Here is a 13,317-nt window from a genome sequence, read left to right as displayed (position 1 = left end):
ATGGTCTAATGTATAAGTATGTTTTCATCTCTTTCTGCAGCTTTCTCCAGAACGTGATCTATAGCCCCAAATCCATTATATTGATGATGAAATACAGTTTGATGGCAATCGGGGCGATATAAAAAATTTCAATTGGACGTACTTCTAGAATGATCTACGATTCTACGTATGATCTGATGATGACCGGATGGGCGGGGATCGTTTATAATTCCGTGGGCAGCGTTATATCATTCATCTAGTGTGGGTCATATGTTCATCATAACAGTTTATATGGAATACGTTAGAAAATAACGCTGGATCTTACCGAATCTTCCTCGCGCCGTTGGACGATCAGCGTGGTGTAGACCGTTTTCGATTATGGGATGTTTATCCTGATGAACCATTTCCAGCTTGTATAATACTATATACATCCAAATCATGTTGTTTATCGAGTTATTGGCAATGGATCGCTATTATATTGTGACGAGCCAGAGTCCCGGGACATGTACCGAGTAATATGGCCGACCAGCACAACCTCCACAGCACTTCCTGTTTGGCGATTGCGCCGATCGACCACCAGATGGCGCTCCTGAACCGCCAGAGAGCTCAGTGGGTCCTCCTGGTGGATCTCAGGCCAGCGGAGGGGAAATATGAATCCGATCACAGATTTTTGAAATATTGATATTAAAGACGCTGTACAGCGTCCTTCGGCAACTTGAGCATGGCCGGGAATGACGCTGTAAAGCGTTTCCCGGCAGTTAAAGTGTTAATACTTTGACAAATGTAGCCTATATTTTTCAGTCAGTTCGGTCTTTGTGTGCCAAACATTATTTAAGGCTGTAAACACTGTAACACTGTAAACTTTTTTTTTAAATAAATGAAGCATGTTTCGATTCAAGTGTTACATTTTTTTTAAATAAAAATTAACGTATATCGAACCGAACCGAAAACCGTGACCCCAAAACCGTGATACGAAACGAACCGTCCATTTTGTGAACCGTCCCACCCCTAGTAATTAGCAGGGCTAGATTGACAGGTAGATATTTCATTACAGTGACCATGAATGCGTAATGGCTATACGCTAGGGGTGGACGGTATAAACGGTATAAACGGTATGAATTTGCGCTACGGTATGGATTTTGACTATACCTTGTGACCGGTAGACTAGACTAGAGCAGCTAGTCACAGCAGTAGCAATGACATTAACGTTACTTGACGATTCACTCGATGTTTGCAGTGGTCGTTGCACAATAAATGTTCTTAAAATACCTCTACTATGTGAAATATGTCCTAGTAATACAAGAGTACAGTAATAGCTGCCATACCAGTGTTTACCCCTTCAGAAGCATTTATATAGACATTTTAAGATGTCTATGAATATACTGTAGGAATGCGGTAATGATAGCGAAAACGGAGTCGTGTTCCGATGCAAAAACACTATTTTATTACGCACTCTACTGTCGCACAAACAACCCTTCCATTCATCTTTCACTCGTCTCTCTTTAACTACGTCATCCCCCGCTAAGGGTCACGGGACATGTAGTAAACCTCACAATAGGCTAGAATGCCGTGAATTATGTCCCAGTAGCCACTACACACGTCCCCCCAGAATTCACAAGAACTGGCCCCAAAAAACGTCCAGGGGCTCTGACGACCCGCCCAAAACGACTCCGGTACCCATGGGCAGGCACAGGAGACCGAGGCAGTGGTAAAGCAGTAGGCTGACACTTAGCAGGCCTTGGACGGCAGGTCCGGGGGTCCGCCGTAGCTAGAGTAGGCGTCGGGACTGCCCTACCAGGGGGGAGACCGCGGCGGGGCAGTTGGGCCAACTCAATGGGGCGGTCCAAATCCAGGTGAGCAGGCTTCAGGCGATCCACCAAGATCCGTTCTTCACTAACCCCCCCCCCCATGTCAATGACAAAGGTCTCCTTCGGAACGCCGTGGCACGAGGTAGGGATGGGCAAGAAAGACATGGCCTTGTCCAGCAGAGCATCCCGCTGTTCCAGTGCTGACCAGGAGGCCGTAACACAGGGACAAAAATCCCATGGGACACGGAGGGGTTGGCCGTATACCAGCTCAGCCGAAGATGAAAGAAGGTCCTCCTTTGACCTTAGGTGCCGTACGGGGTCCCAGCATCACCCAAGAAAGTCTGTCGACCCAGCTGTCGCCCCGGAGATTGGCATTGAGAGCAGCTATCATCGACTGTTGGCCTGTGGATGGTAGGCCGTAGTGCGGTGGAGGGAGACACCCAACTGCTGGGTAATGGAAGTCCATAACGCGGAAGTGAATTGGGCCCCTCGGTCAGAGGAAAGATCAGAGGGAACACAGAACCGGGTGACCCAGGTACTGATGAATGCGTGGGCCACGTCAGCTGTAGTAGTCGCAGTGAGTGGGACAGCCTCCGGCCAACGGGTGGTCCTGTCTACCATTGTCAGAAGGTGAGTGTACCCCCTGGAGGGAGGAAGGGGTCCCACCAGATCCACGTTGATGTGGTCAAAACGCCTCTCGGGGACATTGAACCGCTCCAACGGGGCCTTAACATGCCGATGGACCTTTGCGCGTTGGCATGCCATGCAGGTCTTGACCCAACCCCCAATGTCAACCTTCATCCTGGGCCAGACGAATTCCGCTGCCATTAGGCGCTGTGATGGTTTCCTGCCCGGGTGCGAGAGGCCATGGACAGCCTCGAAAACTTGTTGTCTCCATGTACGTGGAACCACTGGCCTTGGCTGCGCCATAGATATATCACATAGCAGCGTCGTGCCATCATCAAAGAAGGGGACGTCCGCCAACCGGAGGCCAGTAACCGCCGTCCTGCATGCCTGGATGTCTGGGTCTGAAACCTGATCCGCAGCCATACAGGCGTAATCAATGCCCAGGTGGACAGCACCGATGGCGGCCCGAGAGAGGCAGTCAGCCACGGGGTTGTCCTTCCCAGCCACATGCCGGATGTCGGTGGTGAACTCAGAGATGAAAGCCAGATGGCGTTGTTGCCTGGCAGACCACGGTTCCGACACCTTCGGCATAGCATAAATCAATGGTTTGTGGTCTACAAAAACAGTGAAAGGGCGAGCCTCCAGCAGGAAACGGAAATGTCTCACTGCCAAGTACAGGGCGAGGAGCTCACGGTCAAAGGTGCTGTACTTCTGTTCGCTGGAACGGAGTTGTCGGCTGAAGAACGCCAGGGGTTGCCAAATGCCCTTGACCAACTGCTCGTAAACTGCTCCAACGGCATAATCCGAGGCATCGGTTGTCAACGCCACGGGAGCCTCAGGCACGGGGTGCGTCAGCATGGTTGCGCTCGCAAGGGCCTCGGTATCCGAGAACGCCTTTGACATGTCGTCGGACCAGGCGATGGCATGCTTGGGAGTCTTGCCCTTGAGAGCCCCATACAGGGGGCGCATAGGTGGGCAGCCTGAGGGATGAACCGATGATAGAAATTCACCATCCCCAGGAACTCCTGCAAGGCCCTAACCGTGGTAGTACGTGGGAGCTGCAGCACCGCTTCCACCTTTACTGGTAATGGGACCGCCCCAGCAGTAGTGATGTGGTGGCCAAGGAAGTCCATGGCAGGCAGAACTCACCACTCTCGCCGCAGTTGAGTTCGTAAGGGCTGCTACCACATAGTAGTACTTGGTGGCATCCGCGGTAATATCCCTGAGAGCGAATTGGGCTTCGGCTTGCGCAAACCAAGCGTTGGCACTCTGCTCCCAAAACTCAGGCAACTTGAGTGAAACGGCGTTCAAAGATCTGCGATCTGCGTTCTGTTGTTCAGTTGACATGTTCGATATAATCTCTGAAATACGTCCAAGAGAAAATCAGGGTCACCAATGTAGGAATGCCGTAATGATAGCGAAGACGGAGTCGTGTTCCGATGCAAAAACACTATTTTATTACGCACTCTACTGTCTCACAAACAACCCTTCCATTCATCTTTCACTCGTCTCTCTTTAACACATTAACTGCCACGGAGTTTGCCCGTCTCATACCACTCTCTGCCACCACTCTAAGCCTATGGAGATGTTCACCTTCTTTGCAGGGCTATAACTTTTTAAATTGTATTGCTAAATTGACATTACTATGGCCCATTCAACATTCAGGATGTAGGAACGTTATACTTTTTCATTCATAGATTCATACGAAAATACCGTCTAGAATATAAATATCGTTTTCTGCAGTAATTCCTAGAACGTGAGTTATAGGCATAAACTCATATATAGATTATCAACTGCCGTTTGTTGCCGATACACGCTATATTAAAAATTTCAACTGTACATGATCCTAAACGTTATGACTGATCATGCACGGATGAACGGGGGTGGGGGTCGTTTATAATTCCGTGATCGTCAGTAAATGCTTTATGTAGTATGGGTGATATATTGATCAGAGCAGTTTGCATTAATAATAATAAACAAACACGCTGAAAGTATCGTTACTGTCCTCTTACCGTTCGCCGATGAGACTGGAGGAAAAATATCCCACTTATTTGACGGCGACCTACTAGATCCATTTCCGGTTTGTATAATAATAATAAACGCCCAAATCATATTGATTATTGAGTTATGGCAGCGATCCATATCCACGGATGTGTCTAGAGTCCCGCAACAATATGTGTCACCTCACAGCGCTTTGTACCAGATCTCTACATTTTCATTTTTCAGATTATTCCAGATTGCTAAAGTACAGAATCTAAGCTTTCAAATGATGTGTCATATGTTGAAATCTGAGAATTTTTTTAACACGATGTGCTCAATTATAACTTGTAAACCTCGTTGTGTCTTAGAATACTTAAGGGGGTGAAAGCCCTCTCAAAGGAAGGCCACTTTTCACACTTCAGACAAAGTGAGCTGGGGCGTCAACAAACCCCCTCCAGCAACGCCCATCTCCTGCATAGCATTAACATAATTAAGTGCTGCCATGATAGTTCTCTCTCCTCAGGACCCCTGTCTCCACCCATGCTGCTTTGACACCAGAATTTCCCCAAGGGGATTAATAAAGGATCATCTTATCTTAGTAGGTAACATCACAATAAAAAATAAACAATTTTAAGAAGATAAAATAAAAGTCAATTTCTACAGAGTGTATGGATGCAGGGTCCATGTGTGTGTGTGTGTGTGTGTAATAACAACAAGTTTATAATCTCGGCTCTGTATCTCTGTGTGTGTGTTGGGTCTTGAGGGGGTTGATTGCAAATGTTATTAACAGATTGCAGAATGGGTACAGTACAGTACAGCTCAATACACACAATTGTTAAGGGGATGCAGACCAGAGAAAGTATTTCGTCTTTGTTAAGGGGATGCAGCATCTTAAACTAGCTGGACTCAGTCAAGCAGAATTATTGTTAAATCTATGTCACAACGAGAAAAAGCAACAAAGTCCTCACTCAGTGGCATGGGCCATTCTCTGATGCATAAATAATAAAATAATGTATGATTGAAGTGATGGATGTCAGTGTCGCATACACACAGTTATCATATCCCTCCTAGCTACACATACACACAGTTATCATATCCCTCCTAGCTACACATACACACAGTTATCATATCACTCCTAGCTACACATACACACAGTTATCATATCACTCCTAGCTACACATACACACAGTTATCATATCACTCCTAGCTACACATACACACAGTTATCATATCACTCCTAGCTACACATACACACAGTTATCATATCACTCCTAGCTACACATACACACAGTTATCATATCACTCCTAGCTACACATACACACAGTTATCATATCACTCCTAGCTACACATACACATACCCATTTTCAATTCATCATAACATTGACATCATACATGACATACAGGTAGACAGTACTGCTACATCAGTGTCTAAGAGAGGTGATGAGCATCTTAAACTAGCTGTCAGCACATCAGTGTCTAGCTGGTGTGTGTGTTGGGTCTTGAGGGGGTTGGTTGAAAATGTTATTAACAGATTGCAGAATGGGTACAGTACAGTACAGCTCAATACACACAATTGTTAAGGGGATGCAGACCAGAGAAAGACTTTCGTCTTGTTTACATCAGGGTCCCCCATTTTCAATTCATCATAACATTGACATACATGACATACAGGTAGACAGTACTGCTACATCAGTGTCTAAGAGAGGTGATGAGCTGTCAGCTGTCAGCACATCAGTGTCTAGCTGGTGTGTGTGTTGGGTCAATACACACAATTAATAACATTTTCAACCAACCCCCTCAAGACCCAACACACACACCAGCTAGACACTGATGTGCTGACAGCTAGTTTAATATGCTCATCACCTCTCTTAGACACTGATGTAGCAGTACTGTCTACCTGTATGTCATGTATGTCAATGTTATGATGAATTGAAAATGGGGGACCCTGATGTAAACAAGACGAAAGTCTTTCTCTGGTCTGCATCCCCTTAACAATTGTGTGTGTTGAGCTGTATTGTACTGTACCCATTCTGCAATCTGTTAATAACATTTTCAATCAACCCCCTCAAGACCCAACACACACACAGAGATACAGATACAGTGCTGAGATTATAAACTTGTTGTTATTACACACACACACACACACACACATGGACCCTGCATCCATACACTTTCGTCTTGTTTACAGCTCTCCACCTTGCTATCTGAAACAATAGCTATCAATATAACGTTAGCAACTTTAACTTGCATGGCTGTGTGGCTAGCTAGCTAGCTAACGTTAATGTAGCATGGGCTCGTCGTAATAACACAATAAACGTGACATGGTTGGACTTGTGGTCGGCAGAAAAACTTGGTGTAGTCAGTAGTTTTATCAAAGATGCGGAATTGTAAAGAGTTGGATGCTACTGTAAACATAAACAAACATTCTTAAACTTACCCATGCAGACGCATCTCGACCGATCTCATAGTTAATTCCGTTGAATAGCGCTGTGTTTTCACCGGTGAGCCGAGACTGAATCAACTGGTTTAACAAAGTTCCTGTAGTCGTTCATTAGATCCAATGCATTCATCTCTTTCTGATCCAGAGTGCAGCTGCTCCAACCAACGTGATGATAATCCCATTGAAAGTGTAAACAGACGTAGGGCCAGTGCGTCGCTCTAACACCCCCCCAAAATGTAAATCTCTGCGGGCTGCCGCCTAGGCTTGATTCACATGCAAATACAGTAATTACACCCCTGTTTCATTGAAATAAAGTCTGTGAACAACCTATTTTTAAACAAAGGAATGATACTATTTTAGATATTCTAACTGTTCGTTTTTATAGTAAACAAGTACTTATACATTCAATTTATAATAATATGAAGGAAAAAAAACAAACAAAAAAAAACTCTAACGTCTAGACGAGAAGGGGGCGGGCCGAGTTGTGGTCAGTAGCGCTGCCAGGTGTCGCATATGTGAGTGCCGAACGCATTTACCAGATGCACCGAGATCACCAGAGATCCATTTCCGGTTGTAACTCGCCGATCATCCACCAGGCGGCAGTATTGAAGCGTTGCAGAGTTGTGCAGGCTCCCACTGTATCAGCCGAGGCTGGCTGAGGGAATTATGAATACCATGGCGAAAAAATGAAATATGATCTCAATAACGCCGTACGCCGTGATCTGGCAGAATTAGCATGACCTTGAAACACGTTGTACGACGTTATTGGCGCCAGATGTGTTAACTACGTCATCCCCCGCTAAGGGTCACGGGAGATGTAGTAAACCTCACAATAGGCTAGAATGCCGTGAATTATGTCCCAGTAGCCACTACAATACCGTGATATATACTGTTACCGTTTATGCTTCAAATTATACAGTGATATAAATTTTAGACCATACCGTCCAGTCCTACTTTAACCTATTGGTAAACAAACGTGTTGATTAAAATATTCATTATAACTGCTGTTGTGACATGGTTATGGTGTTTATTCTTGAATACGTTTGGGAAAAAAAACTATAATTATGTCAGACAGTCTGGCAAGCTTGATTTATGATGTGATGTCATTTGCGGTCCGGCCCCGACGTATTAAACGAATGTATAATGTATATTCATTGATTCACTCGTATACCAAAATCCATTTGAATTGAACATTTGTTTTTCGCATCAAATATTGATATACGTTTAAAATGCGAGTAATTTCGATTAATTAACTATAGTCTCAAATTTATTCGATTACATCTTTTAATCGAGTCCCACCACTACTAATATAATGTCCATTCCATTGAATATATCATTTCAGACTGAATTATCTTTACTAGTGGTCTGTGTACTCTTAACCTCTTCCACCCATGCGGTCCATCGGCGGACTGCAAATGACATCACGTCATAAATCAATCTGTCTAAAGTAGACTGTCTGACAAGTATAAATTTTTTTCTCAAACGTATTCAAGTTTTAACATCATAACCATGTCACAACAGCAGTTATAATGTATATTATCATCAATACATTAGTTTACTAACAGGTTAAAGTGTTATTAAATTTTTCGTTTTAGTTTTTCTGTTTAGTTCGTGAAAGTTGGCCATTTTGAAAAATGTACCGTCGGGAATTGTTCTTTTTTTTTATTACTTCTGTATGAATTTTTTTAATATCTCTTATTACTCAGGATAATAAACCACAAAACGTAACGTTATTGGCATATATGGGAGCGCAGTTAGTTTGTCTCCCCTATTTCTAGCATGTAGCAACAATCGGATTTGAAATTAGTTTCAAAATGGCGGCACCCTGGCAAAAATAAAAAAGCTACTGTACATACAGTAGATTTCATTATCTGTTCTTATGCACGCCTGGTGATACTAAATCCAAATTGAACTCGGGCATTTGAAATATAAGATTTGGCACAATCCATAAATGTACGAATTGGCTATAATAAGGTAATTTATAAGCCTGCTATTCTATAATAATATTTCAAATTGCTTTGGTCCGGATGGGAGAATTCAGTACTGTATCTACAAAACCTTCTGTTTAATCATCTTCCCTTTATTAATTTCCTTAGAATTTTTTGTACACATTATCTCAAGAAGGTACTGAACGAGATCAGTGGCAGTTTTTCATGTCTGGTCATTTTTAGCATGGTGTATTCACTGTCTGATGCAAAGAAAAATCATAATTCATATTCTCCTTTTTGTTTCATCACAATTTAAGCAAGCCTAGTAATGGACACAATATTTCTGACACTGGGAATACATTCACTGAGGTCCATAGATGTCCCTAGATACCAAGAATATGCAAATGGACCTTGTAGAAGTGGAGCAATATTCCATTTACTTAGGTATGTATTTTAGGCGGATTTTCAGAAAATAGGGCTCCGGGTTTAATAGATTAACTCTTTCAGCGCCAGCGGGTCTAGCCGCCTTTGTTCCTACTGCGCCACCGCTCTAAGAGATAGGGATGCGTGGCGGTGTTTGCAGGGCTATATCTATATTCTATATTATAGCTATGGAGACAATACTATGGCTCATTTGACATCAACCATCCATCGTTCAACTTATGAAAAAGAATAAATGTTTTCATCTATACGTTTGCGTGTTATGGTGAACATACATGGTGAATATTGTATAGTTTAGGAGTTATCCGGGCTAATTCCTGAAAAGCTGAGTTATAGGGCGCTACGTGAATTCTGCTATAAGTGTTGGCGTTTCTTGCCTGGACACGGTACTATTTCCAAATAAAATGTATATAATAGGTATTATGTTTCATCATGAATACATGAAAGGGGGTGGGGGGTCGTTTTTTGATGCTTTGATCGTCACCAACGGCATAAGTTTTGGAGTATGTAACATAATCCTTGCGATCGATGTGAAATCATGGTTGGATCAAAGTAGGATTATATATATATGTCATATAGTCCTTACCTTTACTAGGAGGTATCCCAAAAACAATATTCCAATTGTCTGATCGCGATCTGCATGTTCGGTTTTATTTTATTAATGTTGGCCAGTTTTAAATAACCGCCCTTGGAGCAGATTCACTTTTAAATCACATCAATAACTACATTTGGAGCATAACACTTTTTTTTTAACTTGAGAAATACAAACTGAATGCAAAACACACATAAAATCTGAACTCTTAATTGATGTACTTCTCTCTTCTCCAGGTACAATTGCTGCATTGCTCCCCAACAACAAGCAGAGGTCATACAGGAGAGAAGCCCAAGCCCCACCACTGTGACCAGTGTGAGAAGAGCTTCAGAGACTCTGGAAGCTTAAAGATTCACAAGCGTTGTCATACAGGAGAGAAGCCCTACCACTGTGACCAGTGTGAGAAGAGCTTCATTAGCTCTGGAAGCTTAAAGGTTCACCAGCATCGTCATACAGGAGAGAAGCCCTACCACTGTGACCAGTGTGAGAAGAGCTTCGGAGACGCTGGAAGCTTAAAGAGTCACCAGCGCATTCATACAGGAGAGAAGCCCTTCCACTGTGACCAGTGTGAGAAGAGCTTCAGTCAATCTGGAGAATTTAAGATTCACCAGCGCATTCATACAGGAGAGAAGCCATACCACTGTGACCAGTGTGAGAAGAGCTTCAGTAGATGTGACAGCTTAAAGAAACACCATCGCATTCATAGTGGAGAGAGGCCCTACGACTGTGACCAGTGTGAGATGAGCTTCAGTAGAGATGACAGTCTAAAGAATCACCAGCGCATTCATACAGGAGAGAAGCCCTACCACTGTGACCAGTGTGAGAAGAGCTTCAGTAGAGATGACAATTTAAAGAATCACCAGCGCATTCATACAGGAGAGAAGCCCTACCACTGTGACCAGTGTGAGAAGAGCTTCAGAGACTCTGGAAGCTTAAAGATTCACAAGCGTTGTCATACAGGAGAGAAGCCTTTCCACTGTGCCTTCTGTGACAAGGGCTTCATTAACTCTGGAAGCTTAAAGGTTCACCAGCACATTCATATAGGAGAGAAGCCCTACCACTGTGACCAGTGTGAGAAGAGCTTCATTAGCTCTGGAAGCTTAAAGATTCACCAGCGTTGTCATACAGGAGAGAAGCCCTACCACTGTGACCAGTGTGAGAAGAGCTTCAGAGACTCTGGAAGCTTAAAGAAACACCACCGTCATCATACAGGAGAGAAGCCCTACCACTGTGACCAGTGTAAGAAGAGCTTCAGAGACTCTGCAAGCTTAAAGAGTCACCAGCGCATTCATACTGGAGAGAAGCCCTATAACTGTGACCAGTGTGAGAAGAGCTTCAGTCAATCTGGAGAATTAAAGAATCACCAGCGCATTCATACAGGAGAGAAGCCCTACCACTGTGACCAGTGTGAGAAGAGCTTCAGGCAATCTGGAGTCTTAAAGAGACATCAGCTGCTCATTCATACAGGAGAGAAGCATTAACACTTTGAATGCCGGCCGTGTTTTCCTTTTTACCCCCTTGAATGCCACCATCCACTCCAATGTTAACGTTAATATCACCTAATCTATGTTTTAAATTATGTGTCTAATCTGCCCGTCGCTTATCAAAGACTCGTTTTCCAGTCAACATTGTCAAAGCAGATTGTTTTTTTATCGCTTCATTTCCGTGTTCTACCATTCTGAAAAGCACTCGGTTTCACTGAAAAAAGAAGAGATTCCCTGATAATCGCCTTTTCCTGGAATATTCTAGAACGTTGTCATTTGTCGGCCTATTTATGAATTGTTTTCAAATAAAGGCTAGATGATTGATAGTATATGTGTATGCATGCACGCTCGTGCCGCGTGCTGAAAATCGCTTCTCCTATTTCCTGACGGCGCGCACAGTGAAACAGCAATATCACATAAAAGCTTATATATCCGTGAAAACGAGTCTGATTATCCTTAGACTTGTAACATAGATTCCTTACCTGAGATCAGATGGTATCCAAATGGATTATTCCAATTCCTGATCGCCATTTGAAAAAATCGATATTTTTATTGATTCACCGTGTATACAGTAAAACACATATTCCCTGCGGCTCTGAAACTCCAGCATGAAGCTAGTAGATGCCGGTTGCGTGAGTGAGAAGTAAAATGTGGAGTGCAGGTTTTTTTTTCTCATTCATTTGCATTGAGTTCAATCCAAAAGGGTGAATTACCACCTGGGAGACGATAGGGGGCGCTTTTTTCACATCTGAGCGCCTGAGGTAGCTGAATTTCCAACGGTCGACTCGGTTGATGAAATATGAATTCAGATCGCAAAAAAAGAAAAGAAAAAACGAATATTCTCGTGAGTGGGCATTCAAACCGCGGGGGGTAAACACGAGAACTCGTGGATGGCATTCAAAGTGTTAAAGACAGTGGAGGAAACATTGAATTTGATAAATTAAAGACATACCACCACATTCATATATGAGAGAAACCCGACCACTGTGACCAACATGGGAAGAGCTTCAGACATTCTCAAGACTTGATTTTAATAGAGGCCTTGCTCTCTAGTCCTCTCTTCCAACAATGGTTGTCTCTGTTCCAACATGGCTGCCTGTAAGCAGACACCCATAGGGCTCAAGGGGTGCTTAAGTCCAAAAATGCCCTTTTCTGGCTGGTAATATTTTTTTTTGTAAATTGTCTATTGAAATTCTATCAAATATGCGCTAAATATGGATGCAACAATTCATTTTTAAGTTGCATCCATCCCAACTATTCTTTGACATCTGTAAGCGTTGCAATAGGACTCTAGAAAATACTGAATGTGGTTTAGGAGGGGTGGCTCCTAAGTTGAGCTTGGCAGGAAGCAGAAAGAGACGATATCTCCTTGTGTATGAAGATCATCATTTAAATATGTATTTAACGTTAAAATATTTCTTCTTTTCTATACCTGACATTGCTGCAAATGAGGGCAATCTTAAGTTGGCCTCAAAATGTTTCATGTTGAGTTCACCTCAAATATCTCATGTTAAATTCACCTCATATGTTTATTTCTTCTTTTCTATACCTGACATTGCTGCAAATGAGGGCAATCTTATGTTGGCCTCAAATGTTTCATGTTAAGTTCACCTAAAATATCTCATGTTAAATTCACCTCATATGTTTCATGTTAACACATTGAGTGCCACACCCCTTCCGGGAAGTGACCTGGCCTTGCCGTCCATTAACCCCATGTAAACGTAGTTGTAGTTTGTAGAGCTAAACCTATATTTTATAGGCATGATTTTTTTCCATAGCCGCAGTTTGCGAAGACGCTCTTTGATTGGCTAGCCCGCGTACAGCGAAGACCCTCTCTGATTGGTTTAGCTCCGAAGGGCTCTTCCGCCTTGTACATATATATTCTCTGCTTCGAAGTGGTTATGCTTTGGCCCTCTTTTGAAGTGGGTTATGCTTAGTTAGGGTCTAAGCATAACCCACTTCGAAGCAGAGAATATATATGTACAAGGTGGAAGAGCCCTTCGTAGCTAAACCAATCAGAGGGTCTTCGCTGTACGC

The 13,317-nt window shown here is 43.3% G+C and overlaps 1 protein-coding gene across 1 annotated transcript in view; it reads left to right on the top strand.

Moving 5' to 3' along the window:
- LOC311238816 (uncharacterized protein) overlaps positions 1-13,050 on the top strand; it is a 48,880-nt gene extending 35,830 nt beyond the window's left edge. Inside the window, exon 3 of the mRNA XM_084327016.1 lies at positions 10,033-13,050. Coding sequence (XP_084183142.1) covers positions 10,033-11,277 — 1,245 coding nt within the window. The 3' untranslated portion in view covers positions 11,278-13,050. The remainder of the gene's footprint in view (positions 1-10,032) is intronic.
- Positions 13,051-13,317: the final 267 nt, after the last annotated feature.

Source organism: Notolepis coatsorum, assembly GCF_963971535.1.
Source record: "Notolepis coatsorum genome assembly, chromosome: 1".
In the NCBI taxonomy this organism is placed as follows: Eukaryota; Metazoa; Chordata; class Actinopteri; order Aulopiformes; family Paralepididae; genus Notolepis; species Notolepis coatsorum.
The sequence above is the reverse complement of the archived record's forward strand: the minus strand, read 5'-3'. Positions and strand labels throughout refer to the sequence as shown.